This window comes from Nicotiana tabacum, chromosome 22 (assembly GCF_000715075.1).
Source record: "Nicotiana tabacum cultivar K326 chromosome 22, ASM71507v2, whole genome shotgun sequence".
Classification (NCBI taxonomy): domain Eukaryota; kingdom Viridiplantae; phylum Streptophyta; class Magnoliopsida; order Solanales; family Solanaceae; genus Nicotiana; species Nicotiana tabacum.
Window position 1 is genome coordinate 48,017,448 of NC_134101.1, and position 27,559 is coordinate 48,045,006.

A 27,559-nucleotide genomic window follows, 5' to 3' on the forward strand; every position below is an offset into this window, starting at 1 on the left:
TTGCCAACCAACCTTTCCACATCGGCATGGGCTATTTACTATTCCCTCCGTTCACTTTTATTTGTCCAATATTCTAAAAATAGATTTTCACTTTTACTTATCACTTTTATCATATCAAGAGAAGACAATTTTTTTTCTGTTACACTCACTGTATTAATTACTCATTTCAAATAATTTTCTCAAATCCATTAAAGATATGCATTACTTAATATGGATATCATAATAAATTATGTACTTCATTTATTATTTTTTAAGGGGTGTACAAAGTTCATAGTGGATAAGTAAAAATGAATGGAACGAGTAGTTAGAATCTTCCCTTGTCCTGCAACAAGTTAATCTTCAGGTTGACAAGAGTATCAATGTGTCTACATTCAAATAATATACAATATCCATTTTTGCAGATATTTCAAAAGTGGAGTATTTCATGGATTGCTTTAGTGGTAAACACACTTCACTTTCAATCAATAGGTTGTGAGTTCGAGTCACCGCAAGAATAAGGTAAAGAGTTCTTGGAGGTAGGGAGCCGAGAGTTTATCGAAGATTTAATGACCTTAATTTTACCCGTATTGTCGTGTGGAAGTAACTAGTGTAGTTTAGAAAGTCAACTCCCGAACCTACATTTTATTTTTTCGTCAACTCAAACCTACTTAAAAAGGGAAAAAATTCTCTAATTAGGCCACAAGTTCTTAGCTAGTCAGCTATGAACAACAGAACAGGTTGAACAGTGAAAACACATTAATAAGGCTCATAAGTTTAGTCCAAAAACTTTCCACCTTTCAGACAATCACTCCAATGGATCCCCTCACCCTCCTCCGGGAGTACACCATCCGAAACGAGCTCCACAAAATCGTCCGCATCGGCGACGATTACCGTTTCGGCAACGACTACTCTTTCCCCTGCACCATTGAAACCGCTTACCGCTCTAAGCACGTGCAAGCCAATCGCTACACTCTTGAAACCCTAATCAACTTCATCACCAATCACCACCTCAAACACACCGATTACATCCAGCAATCACGCTCCCTTCGTATCCCCGCCGTCACTCTCCCTGATCGTAAACCTCTCCTCGATTATCTCACCGGAAAAACTGCCTCGTCTGACTCCATTGAATTCCTCAAATTCCCTCAGCCCAATGAAACTACGGCTCCTATTTCTGTTTCTGCTGCTGGTGTTGGTAACGATGAGAATTTTTTAACGGACGTTAGGGTTTTGGAAAATCGAAACCCGATTGAGCTGATTAGAGCTGTAGAGAAGCCTTTGAAGGATAGGGAGTCGATTTTGATGTGTAAGAACCGGGATTTTTACAGTGTTTTTACAGCGGCGTTGCGTAGAGATGAGGACCGGCAGCGGGCAGAGTCTTTCCAGAGGAAAGACGGTTTGGTAGCGAAGAATCGGATAGAGAGAGGGGGGTTTGGCGGTGGTGATGAATTAGGGTATGATGGTGGGCCGAAGGCGAAAATGCATTTGAAGGGAAGCAAGATAGGGGAGGGTGTTCCGATTATTTTGGTTCCCAGTGCTTTTTCGACTTTGATTACTATTTATAATGTGAAGGAGTTTTTGGAGGATGGGGTCTTTATACCAACTGATGTGAAATTGAAGCAGATGAAGGGGATGAAACCCGATTGTATAACAGTGCAGAAGAAGTTTAGTAGGGATAGGGTAGTTACAGCCTATGAGGTGAGGGATAAGCCTTCTGCATTGAAGGCGGAGGATTGGGATCGTGTGGTGGCGGTTTTCGTGTTGGGGAAAGAATGGCAGTTCAAAGATTGGCCCTTTAAGAATCATGTTGAGATCTTTAACAAGAGTAAGTTTTGAATGATTATGTGCAGCTGAATTATTGCCAAATTGTTTGCGAAATGATGAATAACTTCTTGCAACAGTAGTTCTGAAACGGATCAGAGTAATCTTGTTTATCCTAAGACAAAAAAGTAGTGATTGTTTGAATCTGAAGTTAGATTTTATACTTAATGCAATATCCATTTCCTGGCCTTTGTTGCAGTTGTAGGATTTTTCTTGCGTTTTGAGGATGATAGCGTGGAGTCAGCGAAGACTGCAAAGCAATGGAATGTTAAGATTATTTCGGTTAGCACATTATGATTGTTCATTTAGTCCTTATCCTTAAAATTGTCAATTATATGCTATGACGACAATTTGCATTTTATTTTGTATGGTTGTTATGTCTTACCAATATTGCCAATTGAATTTGCAGATAAGTAAAAACAAACGCCACCAGGATAGAGCTGCAGCACTTGAGGTGTGGGAGAAGCTTGAAGAATTTATGAGGTCTCGCTCGCATTGATGCATGTTGAGGCTCTAGGTAGACAACTTGCTATATGCTGTTTTCCCTTTTATGACTCTCTTTTTATTATTGCAACAATAACTTGGTTAACCTAACTTTTTCAAATTTGAGAAGCTAAATGGTTGGTATTTTGCTTCCTTTGACTATTGCGGTTATATTTATCTGATGATGGTTTGAGTCTAAGGAGGTTTTGATGCTCTAAAATGTTAGTATTAAACTTTTTCAAATAGTTATGCTAGTTTTGGATAGCTGACTGTGTTTTATTAGTATCTTTAAACTAAAGGTGTTTGGAACTTTGTATTTTTTTCTCAGAGTCATTACCATACAGTAGGAAATTAACTATCTGATTTATGGTAAGCCATATTTACCTTGTGCCATGTGCTGATTTCAGTCAGGTCCAAATGTATCATTGGCCTCTTTGTCATCTGAGATGATTCTTGTTTCCTAATCAACGGAGATAAATATAAGAGTTACTTTTAAATGGAGCTAGAGGATTCCTGTAGACAGACGCTTACTAGTTTGGGATTGAGAATTGGTCGTAGTAGTTTCCGGCATGTAAAAGTGTGGTCTCACTGGGACATCATTTTTATTTTATTGGTACATCGCATTCTAGGACTTTAGTGAGTGAGATTTTGATTGAGGATTTATTACAATTTGGCACCACCGAGAGGGAACATGCTGCTAATGAGGCCTTAGCCTAGATCTTAAGGTTGAAGCCGCGAGAATAATAAATATTATGTCAGAGCCAGTGCAGTGTTGTGAAGAGCGTGAATCGAGGAAAAGCGACAAGCCCCTTTTCGCTTAAAGCGAGAAGCGAAGCGTTCGTTTTTTTGAAGTGAAGCGGAATTTAAAAAAAATAAATTAAAATAAATACTGCATAGACAACACATGTAAGCAAATGTTCAATACTTCAATGTAAAAACTAAAGAGTAGCATCAATTTAAGCACAAAATGAGCATCCTATTCTTCTACAGAATTGTCAAATTCTTGTATTCCACTATCATTATTATATTGCTCGTCATCTCTTCAACTTCTTCTTCTTCATCAACTAGGGACAAAGTAGCTGCTTCTTTTCCCTTCCACTGTGAGCTTGAAGTTGAGGTACTACCCTCAAATCATAAATCCTCTCCCCAATTCCACGCGCCTCCGCAACATCACCCCGAGTGAAATCAAAAGTTTCCTCAAATACTTCTTCATCTGCATGATCTTTTGGGACTCCAGTTAGCCATTCATTAGCATCATCGATGTTGTCCAATCTAATTGGATCAAGTACATTGCGAGCGTTGTAACGACGCTTCAATGTTTTATTGTACTTAATGAAGACTAGATCATTGAGACACTTCAAGGTTAGTTTGTTCCTCTTTTTGGTATGAATATGCAAATAATAAGTAATTAGAAAGATTAGGACCATTGAGATATAATTTAATTATCTCAATATACTAAATCTTTCTTCTTAGTTCTTACATGTTCAAACACGCTCCAATTCCTTTCACACCCGGATGAGCTACATGTTAGACTTTGAACCTTGATGGCAAACTTTTGTAATTCTGGAGTGGAATGACCATATTGCTTCCACCATTCAACTGTAGAAGTAGAACAAATATTCAAAACATAATATTTATAAAGAAATAACCTATTAACTATAAAGCAACATATAAGCACTCGCTCACCTGGTGACTTCATCTTTCTTTGTCTAATAGCCATGTTTTTTCCCAAAAGTTGCTCAGCATTCCTATAAGTACTAAATTGCTCTGTTATTTTATCTTGCACGGATTCTTCAGGTATCAACTTCTCAATACATTCAATGTATCCACTCCACAATTCTTCATCTCCTATAATCCTCTCTTCATTGTCATAAAACAGTTCCGGGTTCAAAACAAGTCTAGCTGCATGCAAAGGTCGATGAATCTGACCGCTCCACCTTTTATCTATGATCTCAAAGACTCTTTTATATTCTTTTTATCACTAAAAGAGTCTCGAATAGCCTTCGTTGCCCTATCCATTGCTTCGTAAAGGTAGCCCATTGGTGGTCTTTGCTCCCCATCCACCAAACGAAGCACTTTAACTAAAGGACCACCAATTTTCAAATGCATGAACCACATTGTTCCATAATGTAGTAGAAAGCATAATATCTGCAGATTCTCTCCCTCGAACTTCCCTTCCATAGGCATTGTTAGTGTAAACAAACAACTTCTTCAAATTGCTTTTTTGCTCATACATCCTATGCAAAGTCAAGAAAGCGGTAGCAAATCTTGTCTTTGCAGGTTTCATCAAGCTTCTTTGTTTAGTGAATCTCTTCATCATATTCAATAACAAAGGCCTTTGAACGATATAGGAATGCACTCTAATTGCCTGATTAAAAACCTTTTCTTGAAAATGTCAGGAAGATCAAATTAATGCAATGTGTTGCATACGGAGTCCAATAAATATGTGGGTACCCTACAGACATCAAATCACCGGCTTTAACATTTTCACTGGCGTTGTCCGTGACAACTTGAACAACATTTTCTGCTCCAATAGAGTTTATTGTACTCTTGAACAAGGAGTACATTTTGGTTGAATCAGCAGAAGAGTTGCTTGCATCAACGGACTCAAGAAACAAGCTTCCGTTAGGAGAATTCACCAAGATATTGATGATCATTTTTTCATTTCTTGCCGTCCACTTATCCATCATAATGGAACAACCAAACTTGTTCCATTCTACTTTGTGCTCCTCCACGATTTTGTTAGTCTCTTCCACCTCTTTTTTTAGATATGGACCTCTAACTTCATGATAAGTTGGAGGCTTCATTCCTGGACCATATTGGCCTATAGCCTCAATAAAAGCAGAAAAAAGTGTCAGTATAATTAACACAATTAAAAGGAAGACCTGCATCATACATCCACCGCGCAAACATTGCAACTGCACGATCCCTCAAAATCGCTTTGGCATCAATTTGAGGATTACCATTTTTCCCTCCCATATCTCCTGGTTTTTGCGAGAAATAGCAATCCATAGGACCTTTAGTCTTACCAGTAGATCCACAACTAGAAGACATTGTTTGTATCCTTCCCCGCTTTTGTAATTTTAATGGAAGCAACGAACTATCGTCACCTTCTTCTATTTCATCATCGTCATCATCAAGATTATGCAATTCTTGTTCATGAAGCATTTGAGTCTTTAACTCCTTTTTTTTAAAGGTATGCTTTCAATTCTTCCTTCACATGCGGCGGAACTCTAGGACAAGATGCGACGCTTAGATCACCACCGATTAGATACACTTTTTGACGATAGATTCCCCCATTCGAAATCTTGTCACAAAAAAGACATCTAATTGCCATTTTATTGGTCTCGCTAACTCTTGCAGAATAAACCCAAGCCGGGTCTTTCCTATCTTCTTTTGGTGCCATTAAAAGAACAACTACATAACACATAAGAAAGACAATAAGAACTAAGAATAAATGATATGAAAAAAATGGCAGTAAGTATACGAAAAAGGGCAGTATAACTGAAACGAAAAAATGGGCAGAAAGAACTGAAGGGGAAAAAAAATTTCGCCAGCATTTCGCTGCTATTTGGACACTGAAACAATGAAAGAAAAAAAAAAAAAAGGAGGAGGAGGAGGAAGAAGAAATCACATACCTGGGATCAAACTTGATGATCTTGAAGTTGAAAAGTGTAGAAAACTTGAACCCTAGGTCGCCTCTGTTGTTCTCTGTTGCTGCTGCTCAATGGTCTTTTAAAAAAAGACGGCCTTTTTAATTAAATACGTTGGCAGCCCAGTTATAAAGAGAAGCGCTCGCTTCTTACGCTCGCATCGCTTCATCGCTTCTCGCTTTTTCAGGAGAAGCGAACGCTTTTGTAAATCTGATACGCTTCAGTTAAGAGAAGCGCCACATGCCTCGCCTCGCTTCTCGCTTTAAGCGAGGAAGCGGTCACTTTTTACAACACTGGTCAGAGTTGTAGAAATATGGTTTTCTTTCGTCAAACTGGCATATTCCCTTTCGTACGCCTGTATGTGAGCAGGTTCGTGTATGTTCCACCCATTGTTGCCATGAGCAGTACTGTTGTTTTTCTGGGGTAAAAAAGGACAGTCATGGTGCCATAGCTCCAGTTATTCTCTTCTTTGATTTATGCCATTTCTCATTCAGAAAGTGGAGGTTCTATTGCAAGTTACTCTGATATTTTGGGTGAAGAGAAATGTTCTTTCTTAGCTCTCCTCAATGCGTACTTCGTTGTTTTATACTCTACTTCTTGTAAATTCTCAAACATTTAAAAAGAGTATACACTTGAAAAAATGTCATTTTTACGTATGAAACAAGTAAGAATCAATTTTACTGGCTTAAGTAAGAATCAATTTTACTGGCTTTAGATGAATCTTTGGTTATTTGGTAAGTTCTGATAGTGCCATAATACTGTCGTTAAAGTTTTGTTTACAGCCGTAGTAGGTTTAGTTTGGAATAAGCTACTTTTTATCTACTTAAGTGAAGGAAAACTTACCTGGTGGATGATACGATGGGGCCAGGGATATTTATCAGAAATAGGGGTGAGGGCGGTGAGGATGCAATTCGTTCGATATATTGCATGAATTAAAAATGGATAGAATTCCTTTTCTCATTTTTACTTTTTGAGAAGGAAATGTGTCATGGAATGTAGTCTCTGTTTCTGGTTAGTACGGTAAATGTCCAGCAAGGATAGGGACTCCCATATATGGAGATTGGTCATAACCATGGTTATAGGTGACGGAGGAATCATGAAAGTCTAATTTTCCTGTTTCCCCTACCATTTCCAATAAGAGATTGATTAAGTTGGGACATCTTTTCGACTGAGTCCACCACTCTGCTGCTAGTTCCAGCGCCGAGGAGTGAGTTGTGACATTAGTGCCAAAGTTTAATCTGTAAAAGTAGATGGTTACAGGAATTCGTGCCACTTTTTCCTGTGTTTAAGAGTAATGCAGAGTTGAGCTGATTCATAGTTATTTTCTTTGTTTTTCTTTTGTAATACAACAATTTAATGGTCAAGTATATTTTGTAACACTAGAATGCTTCAAGTAACATGATATCTTGATCTTGGTTGCACCAGGTGAAATTAGATGACAAAGTGGCCTACAAAACTGGACAGTGAAGACTCGACAAAATCCAATAGACTTGTGAGCCTATAATGGAAATACAGTTGATGAATATCCTCCTTTTTAGGTTTGACGAGGTCTTCTATTGGGGTATATACACCCTTTGTTCTAGGCGTGTGAATCCTGTGTAGGTATATCTTTGAATGTGAGGCTTTTTTTCTTTTGGGTGTTTGCAATTTTTTTTTTCTTTTCGAAAGATTAGTTAAACAGTAGACTATTCACCTGAATGGATCCAACTAACGCGCACCAAAGATTATGGAATATGTATTAGCAATATTGCTTGACGAAAGAATATACAATACAATGGCGAGTTAGCCTAGTAGGAAGCTGATTGCTGATGTGAGCTAATGTTTAAAAAGTAAAAGCACTCTTCCGTAATAGACAGATTAGCTAACCATCAAGAATACAATAGATAAAATACATTGGAAGCCTACGGAAGATAAACAAAGTCAGGCCATGTTGATTATTGAAGCATAAGAAGCAATAAAGAGAAAGCATAAAGAAAGAGGAGCTGCCATATTGGTTGAAGTTGCATCGTTGGAACCACCTTGTGATGACGGCACTGAATTAGAACCACCTGCTGTCAACATAGTTGAGGGCATTATGTTAAGCATTTTGTAAAACCAAAATTTGACTTTCCCGAAGAAGGGCAGAATTTAAAGAAACTAGTGTAGCCTAGTGCATAGGGAATTTGGTTGTCCAGCAGAGAGCCAATTGGTGAACCAACTGTTCTTAGGGAGCAGTGTCAGGATTGTATGCTTTGTGTGTTAATAAGTTAAATGCAGGGATTTTAGAATGAACCTTCTTCTTACCATTGCAGCGGCTAGCAGGCGGAGTCTGAACTTTGCAAGCAGTAGTGAGGGCCGAAGCCTGAGTTTGGTTAATGTTGGAGTCACCCCCATTGAGGACCTGACACAAGCATTCTGGTTTCTTATCAACCACAGTGCTAAGCTGCGTGCAGCAACCTGAGAATTGCGGCGAGGAGTTCCCTGTGATGTAGTTCATGCAAGGTAACATGCTGACCAATACGTTCGTGCAGTCATCACTTTCTTGAGCAGTTACTCCTACCCAGATCATCGCCAACACAACCAAGGTTGCTCCCATTTCATTCCTTTGACTTGCCATTCCTCTGGTACTCGGAAATCTCGGAGAAATGACGAGAAAAATGTTTTCTGTCTAAGAAAGTCGTTGATCTCGTAATCTTGATCGAGAAGAACTGTGTGCTTGGTCTAATAGGAAAAAGGAGGTGGAAGACACGAAGAGTACTCAACTAAGATATGTTAATAAATCTACCATTAAAGAAAACAAGTTTTCACAGATAGACATTGATATTCGTTTTGATATTTTACATAGGAATTAGGTAGAAGTGGATAAGTGGTTAGTTATATGGCTGACCAACTCAGGCCAACACTCTGTACCATGATTTGTTTGGTGGTCATAGAAAAACCTAAGGATTCTGCTCAAAGGCGAAGACCTTTAAGAACTGCAAGATCAAAGTGTAAATCCTTTATCCATCACATGCTTCTAACTTCTGAGTTTTGACTGTATCCACAATTTTCAAGTGATATTTGCCACGTAAAAGAATCTATACATAGAAAGGGAAAACCTTAGGAGTCTATAAAATTCTATGATAACATCTCCGTCTATGATAAAAGAATCTTCCTTTTTTTTCTATAATTTTTAATTTTTTCACAGCTTGAGCCATGATTCACTTCTTTTTTCTCTCTTCAAACTCTTTCCTGAAGAAAATTATTGTTTCTTTCCGAGACTGTTCCCCTGAAACCATTTTTAATTATTATTTTTTAGGTGCTAGTATTTCCTAATTATCATCATGCCTAAATTCCTAATATTGCCTATGGATATATATGAGTTACAGAGTAAATTCGTGAATGTGCTTCTTGCACGCAGGCATAAAGCTGAAAGCTCAAACTGAAACTTTAGAAATGTTCAAACTTTTGGAGTTCTCATTGCTAGGAGAGTAAATTGAAAAGGATACAAAATACATGTAGTAATATAAATCACTTCACAACATAACATAACATAACATAACATGACAGTACATAAATACATTACTTCTTTAGAACTCCTAGATGAAACCATGAAAAGAGAGAAGGAACAAACAATTTGAAGAGGGAGATTTAAGGGGCTTCCATCAGAGGTACTGCTACTCCCTGTTGTCTTCGAGCCTGCTCAATTCATCGATAAGTAAGATGTCATAAACATACAATCATAGATAATTAGTACTATGATCTCACAAATATACAAACAAATTAACATAGATGATTAATTATAGTTGTAATTCGTGGATTATAATTGATCTTCGCTATTTTTCATTTCTTCTTTTTACTGTTTGCTTCCTAATAATTTTAGTACTTTAATTTAAAACAAATATCATATATTTTCTCTTGATTAGGACATGAACTATATATATGCTAAAAGGTTGACATACTCTGGTGATATTACTTTACACCCGCAATCTATATATAGTTGCAGATCTTTCGACCTTAGTTCTTGTAAATTGCTTCAACTTTGTAGACTTAGGTTAAAGAATTGGTCTTATAATACTCTGGTGCGTGCAATGTTCATGACTTAATTACCTGAAAACGATGAACCAGTTTAAGAATCTGCTGTTCTGTCGGAAGTACTGAACCCACTGGTGAAGAACCCATTGGCATTGGAGGCATTGCCGGTCCATTACCAGCTGTATCAAATAGTATTAGCAGAGAAATTGTGCATCAATACAGAATTAGAGAAAATATTGAAGGTAATTGCTAAACACTTGTAGTACAAGTGCAATATGCATACCGACTTATAATTTGGATAGAGCATGTCTCAAAATCACGTTAATTTACTCCCTTTAATTTATATTCCGCCAGTGTTGATTGAGCATAAAGTTTAAAAAAGAAAGACATTTGTCAAAAGTATCTTTAAAACTCGTGGTTTTATTATAAATGCCATGACATTTATATGTCTATATAGGAGCATGTCATTAAAGATAAAATATGTCATTCTTTTTGGAATACACTAAGAAAAAAAGATGTGAGATACAAAATGAAATAGACGGAGTATATACTAGCTAATAGCCTAATATTAATTGTTAGAAACTTAGTGAACTGATAATATATATTTCGTATATCACTTACCATAACATCTACTAACAGGAGGAGTTTGCAGGTTGCATGCTCCAGGCAGTGCAAGTGCAAGAGTTTGATTAATTTGGACGCCCAACGACGAACCGCCTCCATTAGCAATGGTGCAAAGGCACCTGGGCTGCGACTGCAGCACGCCAGACAGGGCGGAACAGCAAGAGCTAGACGGTGTTTTTGAATTTCCAGTGACATAGCTAAGGCATGAATACATGCTAAAGAATGCGTTCATGCATTTGGATTGAGCCATTGCTCCTGTTGAAATCATGCTCACTATTGCAACTAAAGCCATGCAAATTTTGATCCTTTTCGATGCCATATTTTGGTCTTGTGACAGATATGTTTATAATTAATTTTCACGCACAACAACTAAGGGAAAACAAAGAAATATTAGACTAGTTGCTTTGCTTCTTTTGTGGAGTGGGGGGGCTGGAGATTTATACATTTTGCTAGGGGTGATTATTTGTCTTCTGATTACAGAAGGAATACATTGGTTAACTAATAAGGGTTCATATGAGGTAAGATTTCCAATAACGTGTCATTAATTCGGTGTCATTAACCCGTATAGCATAAGCACTGGCTGATAACCTAACTCCTAAGCAATGGAGTAGATAACTTTGTTGACTTATGTTATTATGTTGTTACCAATATAATCTCTCTTTTATTTGGGGTCTTCGATAAAAAAAAAAAACATTAGGACTAGCCGAGGCAGAAAATTAATATGTCGATAAGAATTTTTAAAAATATGAAATTGGAAACATGCAATGTAGGAAAAGAGTAGTATATGCAAGAAAAATATACAATCAAACATCTCAGTGATGACATCGTTTGTTTGAAATTTTTTTGGCTGCTATAACATAACATGATAAATCCGTTCCAAAGATAACTTGGCCGTTATAGTGAAATGTTGTTATAGAGGAGGACTGTTATAGAAAGGTCTGACCATGTATTTAAAACATTCGATAGTAGAGAATTCATTCAGCAGCAACCATTTCCATTTACCTGCATACTAATTATAAAAATCAGGTTCAAAGTAGTTAAAGGACCAAATATATAGCAGCATTTCACTTTCTATAGCTAGTTGATACTTTCTCTGACTCTTTTTAATATACTTCAGACTTAGTTTTTTTTTTTTTTTAAAATAAAAAGAAGAAGAATAAGAAAGGAATACATCTAACTGATTAAAACATATATAAAAAAAACTATTAAAGAACTTTCGAAATCCAAATGCAATTTAGAGAGAGAGAGAAGTCTTGCAAGGTGACCTAATTAAACAGTCCATCATTTGAAGTAATTAGTTAAGGTAGTTGAGCTCCAAAACTACCACTTTGAACCTGCATATTTCTTCTTATATCTCAATTAGCCATCTATAAATCACTTCTAATCAATGTCTTCCATATCCAACATCCAGCTTATATACAATCATCTTTCCTCCTTGCACGTTCCCTTTTAACTTCTCCAAGTCCTTTAAATTCAAACAAAAATGTTAGTGTTAAAATTCTTAAAGAACTTTCAACTATTAGTATCAATCTTGGCTATTGTTTTAAGCAGTCAATTAGTTTCAGGGCAGATTAGTACAGCGTGTAGCGGTGCAATGTTACGTAGCTTTAGCCCTTGCATAAACTTCATTACGAATGGTGGAAACAATTCTTCACCAACTTCAGATTGTTGCAGATCTCTCAAGTATGTCATGAGTAATGGAACAGATTGTCTCTGCCTTATTGTTACTGGAAATGTTCCTTTTCGCGTACCCATTAACAGGACATTAGCAGTTTCCCTTCCCAAAGCTTGTAACATGGCTGGTGTCCCCCTCCAGTGCAAAGGTAATCAAGTTGTTTTCTTCTTTGTTTTATCAACCAATTTCTTATTAGTCATACTTGCTTCAATTTGTATGACTCTATTTTCGAGGGTAGTCTTTCTTGGCGACTCTATTTTTTATTTGTAGTGACTAAAATTGCTCAAAAAGCGATTTCGAAAACTTTAGCAGTCGCCGCGAATAAGTCTATTCCTGGCAATCTTCTAGTAGCCCCACGAAAAGTCTTTTGTGACGACTTAAGCCCCACAAAAAGTCTCACTTGTAGTCATACTTGCTTCAATTTGTAGCTTGTTAGCTAGAGTATATTGGCATCATAAGGTTAAAATGGTCATTTGACTTGGAGAATTTTGCTTGATAATGAACTAATATGCATTCTTAAGCAAAAACTTCACAATCTTTTTGGTGGTTGGCCTACTATGAATATTGGAGTGAGATTACCTTTCAGAATTAAAAAAAATGTTTCTTTTTTTTTCCTTACCCTTGAGAGGTTATTGAATGTTGAGCAAATTGATTAGGGCACTAACTCTGAATTGTATTACTATATACATTGCAGCGTCTGCTTCCCCTATTCCAGCTCCAGGTACAAAAAATAACTCTGGCTCGCACTAGCATTTCCAGATTTTAGTAACACAAGAAAATAAAAAGAAGATTAAAATCTTCAATTGGCAAAATATTGGGATTAATAAAAAGCTTCTGGCTGACAGGTCCAGCTGCCTTAGCACCAACAAAATCTCCTAGGTCACCCCCATCTCCTAGTCCTGAAGGTAATTAAAAGTCTGATTTTTCTGGTGAATCTAACTGAACTTGCTGAATTTTAAGTGGGTGTTATTGTTTCTTGCATATGGCAGCTGCCAATGTTCCTCAGCCATTCACACCTCCTTTGGGATTGGGACCAGTGGCTGATACAACACCAGGTAATCCTAATTCAGGTTTAACACCACCTTCCCCAACAGACAGCTTTGGAAACCCTGATGATAATTCAGGATTCAAGCCTGATTTGACACCATCAACGGCCCCATCTTCTGATAGATTTTCAACATTTGTTCTTCTAGCAGCCTGTGGAGCAATGGCTTTCAAGTTCTACTAAATTGCCAACCCACTTTGTCTTTTTCTTTTTTTTTTTTCTTTAGAACTTGCTTGTAGTTTATAATCATTCTTTGGAGATCATGTATACATGAGTTTTGCACTGTTTTGATAATGTCCATTGTGGTCAAGTTTCATGGAATATAATGAATATGAGGTTTCAAGATGTCAGTTTTGACGTATATGTGGAGCTTGAATTTTTCACCTTACCACTTTATGTAAATTTGACAAGGCATTTTGGAGCTTGAATTTTTCGAAGTGCAAAAACTGCATGTCCTAGTACAGAATCTGAGTGAAATCTATTTGCTAGTACAACCTCCAAAAGTTTTCAGCCTCTTAGCTATTACTGCAGTTATTTCCAACCATCAGACCATTCAGCTTCATCCATAACAGGGTCTGGGATGTATTCTGACTGGTGAACTGTACCACATTGAACCTCAGGAGATGGCTGAAGACTCTGTTTCCCTTCATTTTCACAGGTGCCTCCGTCGTTACAATTCTTGGCTTTGTCATAATCCCAATTGTTAGCTTGAGCCCCTTCACAGTCCCAACTTTTAGCTTCTGCTCCTTCACAGTCCCAATTGTTAGCTTGTGCCCCTTCGCAATCCAAACTTTTAGCTTGTGCCCCTTCGCAATCCAAACTTTTAGCTTGTGCTCCTTCGCAGTCCCAATCGTTAGCTTGTGCCCCTTCGCAGTCCCAATCGTTAGCTTGTGCCCCTTTGCAGTCCCAGTTATTTTCTTGAGCCTCGTCATCACACCAATTATTTGCTCGTCCAGAATCCTCTTCAAGGATCTCCAGTCTTTCAGGTAAGAAGCAGCCCTTATAGGAGCCATTATCTGCACAATACCATAAAAGCTTGTTCCAGTAGGGGTCCTGCCATATCGTACATGTCATTAAATATTTGCATTTCTCACTCATAAATAGCAATTTTAGCAAAATTAGCCTCATGATTCATAAGTTTAAGCTCCACATATGCCCACAACAATTCAACTTTTATGAATGACAGTAACATTTAGCTCCCTGAGAATATTTTCCTCCTCCGTTGCCAACAATAGATATTACCAGGATCAGGAAAATAAACAAAAAGGATAGACAGAAACTTCAGCTTTACTGTGGCATATCAAATCTAGATTGATACTACTAGTTGCAATAGCAGAAATTAATACAGAATTACCTTGCAGATGATATGTGGATTCCCAATAACTACAAGCAACGATCTGGCTCTTGTAGCAGCAACATTAAACCTTCTTGGATTGCTTAAAAATCCTAAATAGTGGATTCTATCAAAATCATTGTGTGTTACAGTTGATCGGACGGTCGAGATAATAATAACTTCTCTCTCCTGACCTTGGAATTGCTCAACACTACCGACCTTTACATTAGCCCAATCGAAACTCTCAAGGGCTTTTCTTATTTTCTGTACTTGTTGCCTGTAAGGTGTTATCACCCCAATATCTTCCTCTTTCAGACCTTTGTTCTCTATCAGATCCCTTATGATCTCTACTACCTTGCTTGCCTCAATCCTATTGAACCATGATGGGTTGTTTCCTTCCCTTTCATCACAACCTTGGATGCCGATGAAAAGCAACGGAAATTCCTTGTTTGGAAGCAGGTCCACCCAAGTCTGAGCAGAAGCTTTATCATCTTCTTTACATGCGATCAACTCTCCTCCATAAAACATTTCTGAGGGAAGCTGCAGAATTGCTGGATGACACCGATAGTTTCTTACTAGTCTGGTAGCATAATTTTCGTTGAGATCACCATATAACTGGCATTCAAATAACCTTTCCATATATGATGTCCCCAATCCATAATTTTCAGCATCTTTTGAAAAAACTATGGGACCAAGTTGCAGTGGATCACCAGCAAGTACAACTACTGTCTCGTTCCTTAAAAGATGCGACAGAGGAACCATGGTTTCAGGCTCCGATGCCTGTCCTGCCTCATCCAAGAAAATGTGAGAGAAATGTCCCCGTTTAATACCTTCAGCATAAAGAAGAGATGCACTAGCATATGTAGATATGATAATCCTATATCTTCTAAGGTCCCTGAGAAGAGGACACTTGAAGGCATCAACTTCAACATTGCAAAAGCGAATGTGACTAGGATTCACGTCGTCTAGAGGACGTGTGAGTGCATTCAGCCTAAAAATCTCATGGTCCTTCACTTCAACATTCTGCTGACTGACAAGTTTCTCAAGTATATGGTCTGCAGCACTATTTGAAGGTGCGCAGACGAGAACACGAGCATCTTTCCTCGTAACGTGTAGCTGGAGAATAGCTTCTATAAGAGTCCTTGTTTTGCCTGTACCAGGAGGCCCATGGATAACGTACGGAGCTCCGCCTTTGCACCCAAGGATCTTTTCAACTGCAGTCGTCTGCTCCTTGTTAAGCATACATGAAATAGGTGCCAGTCTGGCAGCTTGTATATGTCTCGCTCTGGATATGCCAGATGGAAAGAAAATTTCTCCATTTAAGCTTTCTGTAGCTTCAATGGCTTGGTGTAACCTCCGCACACTCGTACGATTGAATGCAAACTGCACATTATAAAGATTTCCAGCAACATGGTTGATGTGGAATTCTTTATCAAACTTCAAATACACTTCTTCCGCCTCAACTCGGTGGATATAACCCTGTGCAAGAACCACCAAAAATCACCAAGTTCATGTAAATAAATTTCTTCTTTTGATCTCTCAAGTTGATGTATAAAATCTCACAGTTATATGATTATTTCTCTTTTATCTGTTCTTAAACCTGTTCTTATGCATATCTTAGACAAAGAGTGGCACTTTTAACATGTATCTGAGAAAGTGGCAATGCATGTGTCATTGAACAAGGTAGGTGTACTTTCCATTAAAATAGATGAAAATGAAACTGAAAAAAAAAGGGCAGCCCAGTGCACAAATCATCCCGCATTCACGCAGGATCTGGAGAAGGGCCACACCCCAAGGGGTGTAATGCAGGAAGCCTACCCTGACGCATGTATCAGAGGCTGATTGCATAGCTTGAACCTGTGGCCTATAGGTCAGACAGAGATAACTTTATCGTTTCTCCAAGGGCCAAGTCTCCCCTTCATGAAAAAAATGAAATTAAAAACAGAAACAAAACAAGGAAAGACTCAAGGAAGATAATTAATAGCAAAAATGCTGAAGCTCTACCACAACATCTGTAGTCGTAATGGCCAACATGAATATTTCAAGATGAAAAGATTTTAAAGATAATAGGAAGATGACAGGAGGATTAAACACAGAGCATATCTTTTAACTTGGAAAAGCTACAGGTACCATGGATTTATAATTATTTTCACTAAATTACGCAGTAAAGAGAGCTTAAAATTATTAAGTAGCAAGTTATGATAAAAACCAAAGCAAATATATGAAAGCACCTGATAAGGGGTGGTCTCACTTGCATCGGCAGTAGCTATCCTTGCAAAGATATAATCCCCATAAACAAGTGACGGCCTCCTCTCAGCTAGCCCCGGGACATCAAGGGACAAATACTGAGGTCCCCTTCGCTTCATGGTGACGGACTCCATATCATAGTCCCTCATGTCTTCCTGATGCAAAAAAAAAAAAAAAAAACTAAAAGATTTTTGTACTACCCAAAATGAAGTATTTCAGTACTTCAAATAAAAATTTGAAAACAAACCTCCATCTTGATTTCTTCAATATTTAGTAAAATTCTAAAATAAACAATGTAATTATCTCTTCTTAAACCTTCTCCAATAGCATCAGGAAACTGTTTCTTCTCTATGATTTCCCTTATATCCCCAGGAATGGGATATGAAGAAAGCCTGTATCTGAATCCTTGATTTCGAGCCCTTGTAGGCCGAGAACCCACAACGAATGCATTAGGAGCAAAAACATCTATTGCTGGTGCTTTCTTCTTTCTGTCTCTGTAGTATGGCCTGCTCGAAGCCAGTGACTGCGAGACCTTATCCTCAGCCAGGACAAAAACCAATCTTTCGATGGTCTCATCACCCACATTGATATGCACAGCTGATGTGTGCAACCCAATTTCTTTCGGTTTACAAGACAACCACACTGTTAGTGTCTGACTTGGTCGTAGCATTCTATCCTCTAAGCTAAAGGACTCCATGAATTCTTGAATATATTGCACGTCGGAACATGGAGTTGGAGGTTTCATCAGAGATAACGTGAACGAATCCTCAGGTTTCGAGTCATAAATCTTAATTGACCAGAGCTCCAGCGAATCATTAGTGGTATTCTCTATTGTGATTGAATCGACAATAGTTTCACCAACAATTCCTGATTTAGGTTTTCCCCCTATCAGTGGAAATGGAACAGATATAACAACTATCTCGCTCTCTCCATTTGGATTGTAGCTACAAGCTGATTTATATCTGTCAAAGTCAACGAATCCGATGTCTCCTTTATCAGTAATTACTGAATATTCATCATCCGACTTATCAGCAACTGAGCCCATGAGTACTTGAGAGAATTTCAAGAAGAACCTGCAGCTTTCAACCAAAGTAACATACTTACTGCAACAAAGTAACCCTTCCATAACACTTAAACCAAATTTTCTTTTACACAAATAATCTGATGTTTCAAATAAATCTAAGAAGAAAAGTACAATCAAAATAATGAGAATTAAACCAACAAGCAGCAAATTAACTAGCACATTCAGATTGGGTAACAGAGAAAATCCAGGACTCTTTCATGAAAGAAAACATTAATATGAAATGTAGTTTTCATATGGAAATGTTAATGCACTGTAGAGAACATATCTATTGATACACAGCCTGTAATTTCTTCCATCTTTGACACATTATTCAGGTTAATAGGCCATAGATGCAGAAAACTTTTTTCAAAGAAAGTAATCATAAATTCAGCATGCCAATGTTGTATTGGTGGATTATTCTTATGTATTTAACATTGTTATGAAAGCACATGGTTTTTCATTGTAATTTCTCCTTTTTGATACTCTAGGTGGTTAACCGTTAAATATGCACTCAGTTTTTTAGATACACTGAACGTATATATGAACCTAATCAACTTTTTTAATCACCGAGCACAAGGTTCCAAAGTTAGTCATCCTAAAAAATAAACAGGTGATAGTAACACAACGGCTAATGGACATCACAATTTGTTCTTCCTTCATTTATTTATCTATAAAAACTTCACATGATTCATATAGCAACCGAATTACAAAAACAAGTAGTAAAAACTAAACTATGTTAGCCCCCGGGGCTTAGTTCAAGTGGCAAAGGTTGAAGGACTTGTGACTTAGGTCATAGGTTCGAGCCTTGCACGTTGCGAACTAAGGCTGTTATTTAAGTGGAGAAGGGTAGAGGGGCGGGCCCACTATGCTGGAGCTTCAACGGCTGCAGTTGGTCCTAAGGGTTGGCCACAGATGGATTTCTCAGTCACCAATAAAAGGAGGAGAAAATGATGTTAACTCCGGCGAGGTTAAGTTTGAAGATTATCAGAATTTGAACAACATCTTGAAACATTATTAGTACATTGTTCACTCAGTAGAAACATGGTAACCCCGAGATCCTCTCAGAAAATCACGGTAAAACATTGAAAATCAAGTATACATCAGGGTTTTGTGTCATGCCAAGAGGAAGAAAAAGGAATCAAAATTAGGCCAAAAATTACAAAAAAAATAAATAGAAATTGCAATGATAACCGTGAAATATTAACTGTCAACAAAATAGACAAATAAAACCATGTGGTAACAGGATGACAAACTGACAAAATGACCGATGCGTGAAAAATGAAAGCCCACAATCACAAACGAGCTAATTGTGCAGAAAGTGAAAATGCAGATCAAATAAAACAGATAAGAAGGAAAACCCACCTCAATTTTGGTCTCTAGAAAGGGAGATTACAGAAGGGTTTTAAACTTGAGATCAGAAATTGTGAAATGCCTTACCAAATTCTGAAAGTTAAGAGACGGCGATATATTTTCCTCGTAAAATTTTCACTCTTTCAGATAAATTACAGATTGCGAGTAATTCAGAGCTGAGAATTTGATAAAGCCATACTCTGATGAAATAAGTTAGTAGTAGAGTCAAGAGTGAAGTGAACACGAAGAGCGTGACAAGGAGAGAAGAGAAGAGCAGTCTTAAACAAAATAATTGCAAAAAAGTGCGAATGTTAGGCTGGCACTTTTTCTGCTCCTTTTATTTAGTAAAATAAAATAAATTAAAAGTGGGACCAAATTGAGAGTTAGTGCCGTAAAGTAGGGGTGTTAATAATTTAGGTTCTAATAGTTATTTTATAAACTTTGTACCATATTAATTTTTCAGTTATTTTATTATATATAATTAAATTGAATTTTTCGAAACCATCCCAATCATATCGGTATCGGTACGATACGGTTAATTTTCAGTATCTTTTTTAAATATCATATAAAATTCACCAATAAAAGTAGAATGCAATAACATACGTTCTTTTATAAGACTTAGCAAAATTCTCTAGATATTTTTACTATTTAAAGGGTGATGAATTAAAAAAAAAGGATGACTAGAGTATAGATTCATCAACTATTCTATAACAACGTAAAAGAAATCAAGCAAAGGCAAAAAAAATATAAATCACATGAGTGAAAATATATTAACCAAGTTGGGCTCAAGAATAAAGTCTATAGAATATTAAATATTCAAAAAGATAAATCTAAATTATATGAAAAGAAACATATTCAATACATTATAGTTTTTTACTCATAATCGCTAGAATACATTTTGTCTTGCTAATAAAGATACTTGAAAGAATTTAGTTTAAGTGGAAGTAGCATAATAGGCTTTAGGAATTAGTATCTTGAGTTTAATTACTTGCTGGCTTGTAATAATTTTCATAATTCCAAGGCTCAAAGAAAAATTCAATGCATTAATATTTTTAAACTTACTAGCTAAATATAATTTTCACATGTAAAATTTATTCGGTACGGTTCGGTATTTTTTCGGTTTATTTTTATAAAATAAAAAAGTTGCCCTAATTATCGGTGCAATTATAGATTTATATAAAAACTTACGGTTTCTTAAAAAGAAATCTAAAAATCGGTTCCGCGTGATACTCGATCGATTTAGTCGGTTTTCAAATATCCATTGACACTAGAAAGATGAAGTTGTGAATGAGATATAGTATAATTTTCCTACTTTTTATACGAATCAATGGAATTATTTCACATTGCTCAAATTGGCTGATATTTTTTTATTTTTTATTCGGTGTCCGGTACTAAAGTTTTTCTCCATCCACTTTCGATTTAGAACTCAAACCCAAACCTCTAAATTCTAATTAAAGAGAAGACATGTGATGCTTGCTCAGTTGGTAAAGCACTTCCATCCACGATCGTTAGGTCCTAGGTTCGAGTCATGCTGGATGTGTAGTGTGAAAACACTATAAATACTCTTAAATTGGGACAAAATTTAAAAATTACAAAAAAAAAAAAAAAAAAACTACTACTCTATCACAACTTTGGATACTTTTTATGCTTTTGAGTTAAACCCACACCCTTGGGTCCTGCACCCTAGCCTTTGTTGGATACTTGGGATTACTAATAAAGAAAAATGTACGTGAAAAAAACAGTTCTTATCCATAATAGATTGTCACTATCCTATTAAGTATTAACATTTGTAAGCAATCAATTGTGATTACAAATTTTCAAGTATTATTAAGCATGGAAATTTTGGTCTATAATTATTTATATCTTTAAAATAATAATGTTATAAAATAAAGACTGTAAAGTAAATAAATCGAAGACAAGTATAGAGGGAGATTGATATTTTTATTTAACTTCAAACTAATGTACATAATGAACTGAATTCTGCTCTATTTATAAAAGAAAGGAAGTTGTTGTGTAAGTTGCTTGTAAGCTGCTACTCTAAGCTGGTGTATAAGCTGTTTGTAAGTTGTTATTGTACCAGATATAGATAATCTTCTACCAGAGGTAATATTTATCCATAATGAAGTACCGAAAGGATAAGCTTCTTCAAGAGGCTTATTTTTAATAGAGTACTAAATAGATAAATATATTTATGGCGGAGTCCCATATGGATAAGTTTTTTCATGAAGCTTATTTACAACAGAGTACTAAATGAACATCCATAATATAATATATTTATAACACTCCCCCTTGGATGTTCATTAAAGATATTGTACCTCGTTAAAACCTTACTAGAAAAAATCCAGTGGAAAAAATTCAAGTGAAGGAAAAAGAGTACACATATTTAGTAATACGCAATTCTAACTGCCTCATTAAAAACCTTACAAGAAAAACCCCATGGGAAAAACCTTATTAAGGAAAAAAGAGTACAACACGTATTTCACTCTCCCTGATGAAAACCTTGTTCCAAATATTTGAATCTCTGCATTCCAATCTTGTATACCATCTTCTCAATAGTTGAAGTTGGCAAAGTGAACAAATCTGTTGGATTGTCACTCGAACGGATTTGTTGCACATCGATGTCACCATTTTTCTGAAGATCATGTGTATAGAATAGTTTTGGTGAAATGTGCTTCGTTCTATCTCCTTTTATAAATCATCCTTTTAATTGGGCTATGCATGTAGCATTATCTTCGTATAATATTGTGGTTTTTTTTATCATATTTCAACCCATATTTTTTTCGAATAAAATGAATCATAGATCTCAACCATATGTATTCCCTACTTATTTTATGAATAACTATAATCTCAATATGATTTGAAGAAGTAACAGCAATAGATTACTTTGTGAAGCGCCATGATGAACTATCTTGATATAAACCAGCATCATCAAGATGAACTATCTTGATTTCATAATCTAAAAAGTATGCTCTTAATTGAGAAATGCAATTTCAAATGCCAAACTGCAGGTCGACAATAAACACACATATAACCATCTCATATATGCATCTATAAGTAGTTCACATGATAGGTGAATAGGCCCATATTCACCTTTTATATATTCCAGAATTCAGGGATTTTAGTCTCAACTTTAGCTGGTATAATCAATTTATTATGAGAACAAGCAACACAAGAGAATTCTTGAAGAATCTTCTAGTTCTTTAGTATATGCTTATCTGAATTCTCAAATAGCTCATTTAAAAATGGCAAATAAAAACTTCAAGTTTATCATGGCATGTGCTATCTCTAAGTAAACTTCTGGTTTACTATGGCATAAACTTTTGTATCAGTAAACTTCTGATTTAATGTGGCTACTTTTGTATCAGTAAATTTTTGGTTTACATTAGCTACTTTTGCCTCAGTAAAACTTTTGGTTTACTGTGACTGCTTTTGCATTAGTAAGCTTTTTGTTTATTGTGATACATGATATAGTACAAATTAAAGAATAAGGCGGGTCACTTCTCACATACATATTATTTTACCCCCTATGATTGTGGAAACATGAAAATTTTCAATCTTCCAGTCAATTGTAGTCTCAATATGATTGCCATTTATTAGTAAACTTCAGGTTTACTATAACATATATTTTGACCATAATCATATAATATGAATGGCATATTTGTATATAAACTCTTCGAGAGCCTTCATTTATTATCCATAATCTAATATTTATCCGACACTACTGGTGTCATGTGTCTTTTAAACAAACAGTTAGATCTTCAGGAGCTTTTGATAAATTTTGTACTACCAAATATTGTTCAGACACTTCTGGTGTCATGAGAGAAAATCATAATCAAATGAACAATATAAAGACAATTCTAAATGTATAAATGACGAAAATTTAGAATTTTAATATATTTTTTACCACTACATAATATTTTCCCGCTTCAAGAGGAAATTTTAATTATTTACTACTTCAGGAGAAATCTGAAATCTGAAATATTGAGAATATATTCTCTCAATCGTATTACCTTTTTCTGGAGGTGAATCGTAATATATTTACATCAAGAGCGCATTCATATTTAATATTGTCACATTTACTTAAGGAAATTGATTAATATTATCAAAAGTTCTCTTCCTTCGGGAGATAGAACATAATTATCTGAACGTGCATAATCACATCAAATTGTGATGTTTTGAATCTCTTTTAAGATATTTGCTACTTCAGAAACAAATCGAGGTATGAATATAATATAGAGAATTTTCTCTAATTTATCTTCATTGTAACCATAGCAAGCATAAATTATCACTTATGGTGGTCATAGACATATAACACTTCTAGTGGTTAACACAATTTAGTTACAATGAGATATATAAAATATAGCTGCTTCTGGTGGTCGTACTCTGCTGGAGTTCAAGTGAACCATGAAGCTAAGTCATAACGAGACTTAGGAAATATTACCACTGTTGGTAATTATATATTTCTCATAAAACTATGTTGGAGTTTAGATGGATATGACATTGTTATTCATTTTGTAATCTTTTATGGAGGTGACAACATGATGAAAACAAGTATATAAAAAAATAGTTGTTATATGCTAATACGTATACAGAGCACGTAACATAGCAAGTTGATTCAATATCCATTGTATTCTTAGCCTTCAAATTTGTATTTCAAATCACAATATACATGCAAGTCATGCATTACTAGTTGCTTAGAATTAGCACGTGATTGACTTAGATAATAAACATAATTTTTCAAGCTCATGAAGGAAATCAAATTAAAATTATAAATTAATAAGTCTTATCTTTGAGAAATGACATCAGAAGGATTTCATCTCTTCATAGAGTTGGAAATTAACAAAACCAACGTGTTGTTCACCACTCCAAGGATATAATTTTCCTCAAAATGCTTTGAATAAACTCGATTTGACCACGCACAAGGGCAGTATGTTGCCTCACAGTCAAGTAGTAATGATGAAATTAGAGACTCATGCTGATAACATGTTATAAAATAAAGGTTGTAAAGTAAATAAATCGAAGACAAGTATAATGGGAGATTGATATTTTTATTCAACTTCAAACTAATGTACATAATGAACTGAATTTTCCTCTATTTATAGAAGAAAGGAAGCTACTACTGCAAGCTGGTGTGTAAGGTGGCGTGTAAGCTGCTTAAAAGTTGCTACTCTAAGCTGCTTGTAAGCTGCTACTGTACCAGATATAGATAATCTTCTACCAGAGGTACCGAAAGGATAAACTTATTCAGGAGGCTTATTTCCAATAGATAAATAGATAAACATATTTACGGCGGAGTTTTATATGGATAAATTTTTTCAAGAAACTTATTTACAATAGAGTACTAAATGAATATTCATAATATAATATATTTATAAAAAAAAAATATTTCTATGAGGTAAGAAGTATGTATTCTATTCTACTTATATATAAGCCACACTTTGAGAAGCTTTGTAGTAACGTGTGCTCAGCTGTTGGCTTAAAAGTTGGCCTTGGTCCCAGGAGGATAATTCTGTAATTGGATAAAAAAGATTTTATGATTTTTGTAAATTACAATAAAGCCTGTGTACATGGCTTAATTGCAAATAGATCCTTTTATTTTGCAAATCGTCGATTTGGTCCCAATTTACTATTTGTTGTTTGATTCGTTGACAAAGTTATGCCAGGATTATAATACGAACACTATCAATACCGGAAATCCTGGATAATTAAGTGCATATACTTAATTATAAATAATTGTAAAATTCCGTTAACTCCCTTAGTTTATAAATAATTGCTACTAAATTAACCTATTTCCTCTTTGACTGAGCAAATGACCCTCTTATAAATAAAATTGATTCTACAAAAATTCTTTAGTGTAATAAAATTGATTCTACAAAAATCACTTTGTGTTATTTTTACAAGATTCATAGTATTATTTTAACGAATCTCTTATCAAAATATCATACAAATACAATAACATTTGTAATGCATTACAAAATCTTTCTTGCCCCTTGAGTATTGTAAATATATTTGCAAATACAAAGTGGCTATTTTGCTAGTAGTTATAATCTAAGGCCCAAATACCTAGACAACCTTTTAAATTTGGTTGTAGTTTCCATTTTAACACTTTAATTAAAGCTTGTACTTATTAAACACTTCAACGTCATATAAATTATTCCTATTGAACACGCCTGATGATGTGGCAAAAAGAGTGTCTCACCTCTCTTTAGACGCGTGAAGTAATACCAAAATTATTTTTTTTTTTTTTGTTTTATTTAAGAAAAACATCGTTTTACATTCTTCTTCTTCCTCCTCCTCTCCGAGCCACCATTCCCACCATAATTTCCTCACACCGACCATAAAACTCCTTCACGCCACGAAAATACTGTAAAATTCAGCAGTGACGGCTACCGATTAAATGTCCATTTCAGTAGTTTTAATGAAAAAATAAATTGCACCGTGAAATTCATTAGTTAAATTGTGAGCAGATGACCTGAGACAGTCAAAATAAACTGCAACGTGAAACCCGAGACAACAGAGATAGCAGTGGTGGCGGCAATTGCAGTCACCTCTTGACGGTGGCGTTTTTGGCTCGAGCTTTGCGGCTTCTTTTTTGGAGAAATTTTACCTTAATTGCTGTCTTCTTTCTCTTGAGATCCGTTCAATAGATTGGATCTCGGATTCTTCAGACGCCATGTTTGAATGCTTGGAAGTTTCTTTTAGATTGAAGTTTTAGGAATATGAGATTAACAGTACGATCATTTTGCTTCTCGGTTTAACTGGAGAAGATAGTGTTCATGGCGGCTATTGGTGGGAGGCAATAGAACCGGTGGGGAAATGCAGAAAAGACGATGGAATTGTTGGGGGAATTTATGTATAAAATAAATCTTTTTTATTTTCAAAACTTCTTTTTGACTATTTGGGCCCAAATGCCACGTGTCTCCCTCTTATTTGTCATTTTGCTAAGTCATTCATGTGTGAATTACACGCACCTTATTGTTTTTACTGGTTATGAGTAAAGTGTTCAATAGATCCACTTTATATAATATTAAAGTGTTTAATAGAAAAAGCGCTAAGTTAAAGAGTCAAAATAGAAACTAGAGCCAAGTTTAAGGGTCGTACACCTATTTGGTCTAAATCTAAACTAAATTAGCAGTGAATATCTATTTTTTATTTCTAGAGAAATTTTTTATAATTGTCTCAAGTTAATATCATAAGTTCACAGAACAAGCAAGATGATCTTATAATATAAGTAGACAAACTAATAAAATAAACTTGTAAGTGCATAAGCTAACTATCAGAATGACTTGGCGAAACTAACCGGCAAATAACTTGTGTATTTGTGTTTGAATAACCATAAACAACTAATCATTGTTTACCCGAAAAAATCAGATAACGTTAAATTTATGCATGGTTCTAAGGATACGTGATACCCTTTGATACAAGATAGCAATACGAGTATTCTTGACTATGAGAATGGAAATAATGAACAGAAAGAATGAGTAAGATGAAGTAAAATAAATACAAGGAGAAATCTTTGTATATGAGAAAAGATCTTTTATTCCAGTGTATTGTGTGTGTCCATAGCTTACAAGGATCCCCCTCTTTTATAATAGAGGGTCATTACTTTATTTATAACAAGAAATAATAAAATAAAGCATATAGTGGAGGCTCCATGATGATTTGTCTCTTTCTTGATTCCCGCCAAAATTTTCTCTCTTGGTGCGGTTGTAACGGCTCTTGTCTGTGAGCTCGATAATGGCTCGAACTCGTTACTGGGTCGAGCCTTTCGGTATTGGCTTGAGTTCGATCTTCGAGATGGGCGTGGCGTATTTTCGACCTCGAAGCAATGCCTTGCGGATCGATTTGGTCAATGGCTCGATAAGATTATCGAGCCGACTCCTCGAGCAACCTTCGGACTCGGGGCTCGTTTGTACTGTCTTCGGAGCTCACTCCCAAAATTCCACTCCGGTTTCTTGCCACTCGAACTCGATCGAACGTAGGGAGGCCAAAATCTATTTTGACCGTATACAGATAGTCCCCTCGTTTCTTATGAAGGATGCGCTGAGAATCGATATGATTTTCGATGGTTCGATCGGGTTATAAGCTGACGCTTTAACAGGGATCGATTATGACGTATGTGATAGCTGTCCCATCGATTTATCCTTTCAAGGTATTTAATGCTTGTTAGATGGTAGTCGGCCACCTTTGATATTGAACCGTCATGATGCGAGCCTATAAATAACCGTTCCATATAACATTTACCACTTTTATGCCTTCACTTTGCCAAATTTTCTTATCCTTTCTCTTTATT

The 27,559-nt window shown here is 35.8% G+C and overlaps 6 protein-coding genes across 15 annotated transcripts; 2 read left to right on the forward strand and 4 right to left on the reverse strand.

Annotated features, from left to right (window-relative positions):
- The first annotated feature begins 675 nt into the window (after positions 1-675).
- Positions 676-10,951, forward strand: LOC107787105 (protein CDC73 homolog). 8 transcript variants are annotated; one of them, XR_012705181.1, is made up of 6 exons: positions 676-1,804; positions 2,000-2,082; positions 2,210-2,317; positions 7,362-7,538; positions 10,023-10,171; positions 10,582-10,951. XR_012705181.1 is itself a non-coding variant. In XM_016608627.2 (4 exons), exons 1-3 carry the CDS (start codon positions 793-795, stop codon positions 2,297-2,299), a joined length of 1,185 nt encoding a protein of 394 aa, XP_016464113.1. In that variant the 5' UTR covers positions 676-792; the 3' UTR covers positions 2,300-2,317; positions 10,582-10,719. The 8 variants fall into 8 exon arrangements, 3 of the variants coding, with proteins under 3 accessions (XP_016464113.1, XP_016464112.1, XP_016464109.1); XR_012705182.1 differs by lacking the exon at positions 7,362-7,538 and adding an exon at positions 8,228-8,500; XR_012705183.1 differs by lacking the exons at positions 7,362-7,538; positions 10,023-10,171 and adding an exon at positions 8,228-8,500.
- LOC142175839 (uncharacterized) lies at positions 3,348-5,451 on the reverse strand. Its single transcript, XM_075242840.1, has 7 exons — positions 5,169-5,451; positions 4,990-5,107; positions 4,757-4,902; positions 4,397-4,668; positions 3,970-4,207; positions 3,824-3,882; positions 3,348-3,593 (listed from the first exon to the last, which is right to left on the reverse strand). Exons 1-7 carry the CDS (start codon positions 5,449-5,451, stop codon positions 3,348-3,350), a joined length of 1,362 nt encoding a protein of 453 aa, XP_075098941.1.
- Positions 7,849-8,532, reverse strand: LOC107787107 (non-specific lipid transfer protein GPI-anchored 5). Its single transcript, XM_075244467.1, has 2 exons — positions 8,220-8,532; positions 7,849-7,987 (listed from the first exon to the last, which is right to left on the reverse strand). Exons 1-2 carry the CDS (start codon positions 8,530-8,532, stop codon positions 7,857-7,859), a joined length of 444 nt encoding a protein of 147 aa, XP_075100568.1. The 3' UTR covers positions 7,849-7,856.
- Positions 9,457-10,872, reverse strand: LOC107787106 (non-specific lipid transfer protein GPI-anchored 5). Its single transcript, XM_016608628.2, has 3 exons — positions 10,551-10,872; positions 10,005-10,108; positions 9,457-9,593 (listed from the first exon to the last, which is right to left on the reverse strand). The coding sequence occupies exons 1-3, from the start codon at positions 10,870-10,872 to the stop codon at positions 9,546-9,548; spliced, it is 474 nt and encodes a 157-aa protein (XP_016464114.1). The 3' UTR covers positions 9,457-9,545.
- Positions 10,952-11,861: 910 nt separating the features above from the next.
- On the forward strand, positions 11,862-13,634 carry LOC107787109 (non-specific lipid transfer protein GPI-anchored 21-like). Its single transcript, XM_016608633.2, has 4 exons — positions 11,862-12,376; positions 12,923-12,949; positions 13,074-13,133; positions 13,218-13,634. Exons 1-4 carry the CDS (start codon positions 12,037-12,039, stop codon positions 13,454-13,456), a joined length of 666 nt encoding a protein of 221 aa, XP_016464119.1. The 5' UTR covers positions 11,862-12,036; the 3' UTR covers positions 13,457-13,634.
- A 53-nt stretch (positions 13,635-13,687) lies between these two features.
- LOC107787108 (putative RNA helicase SDE3) lies at positions 13,688-19,587 on the reverse strand. 3 transcript variants are annotated; one of them, XM_016608630.2, is made up of 5 exons: positions 19,279-19,587; positions 17,101-17,926; positions 16,838-17,008; positions 14,628-16,085; positions 13,688-14,326 (listed from the first exon to the last, which is right to left on the reverse strand). In XM_016608630.2, exons 2-5 carry the CDS (start codon positions 17,896-17,898, stop codon positions 13,805-13,807), a joined length of 2,949 nt encoding a protein of 982 aa, XP_016464116.1. In that variant the 5' UTR covers positions 17,899-17,926; positions 19,279-19,587; the 3' UTR covers positions 13,688-13,804. The 3 variants fall into 3 exon arrangements, with proteins under 3 accessions (XP_016464116.1, XP_016464117.1, XP_016464118.1); XM_016608631.2 differs by having other exon boundaries at positions 19,354-19,575; XM_016608632.2 differs by having other exon boundaries at positions 17,101-17,932; positions 19,354-19,575.
- Between the last annotated feature and the right edge of the window lie 7,972 nt (positions 19,588-27,559).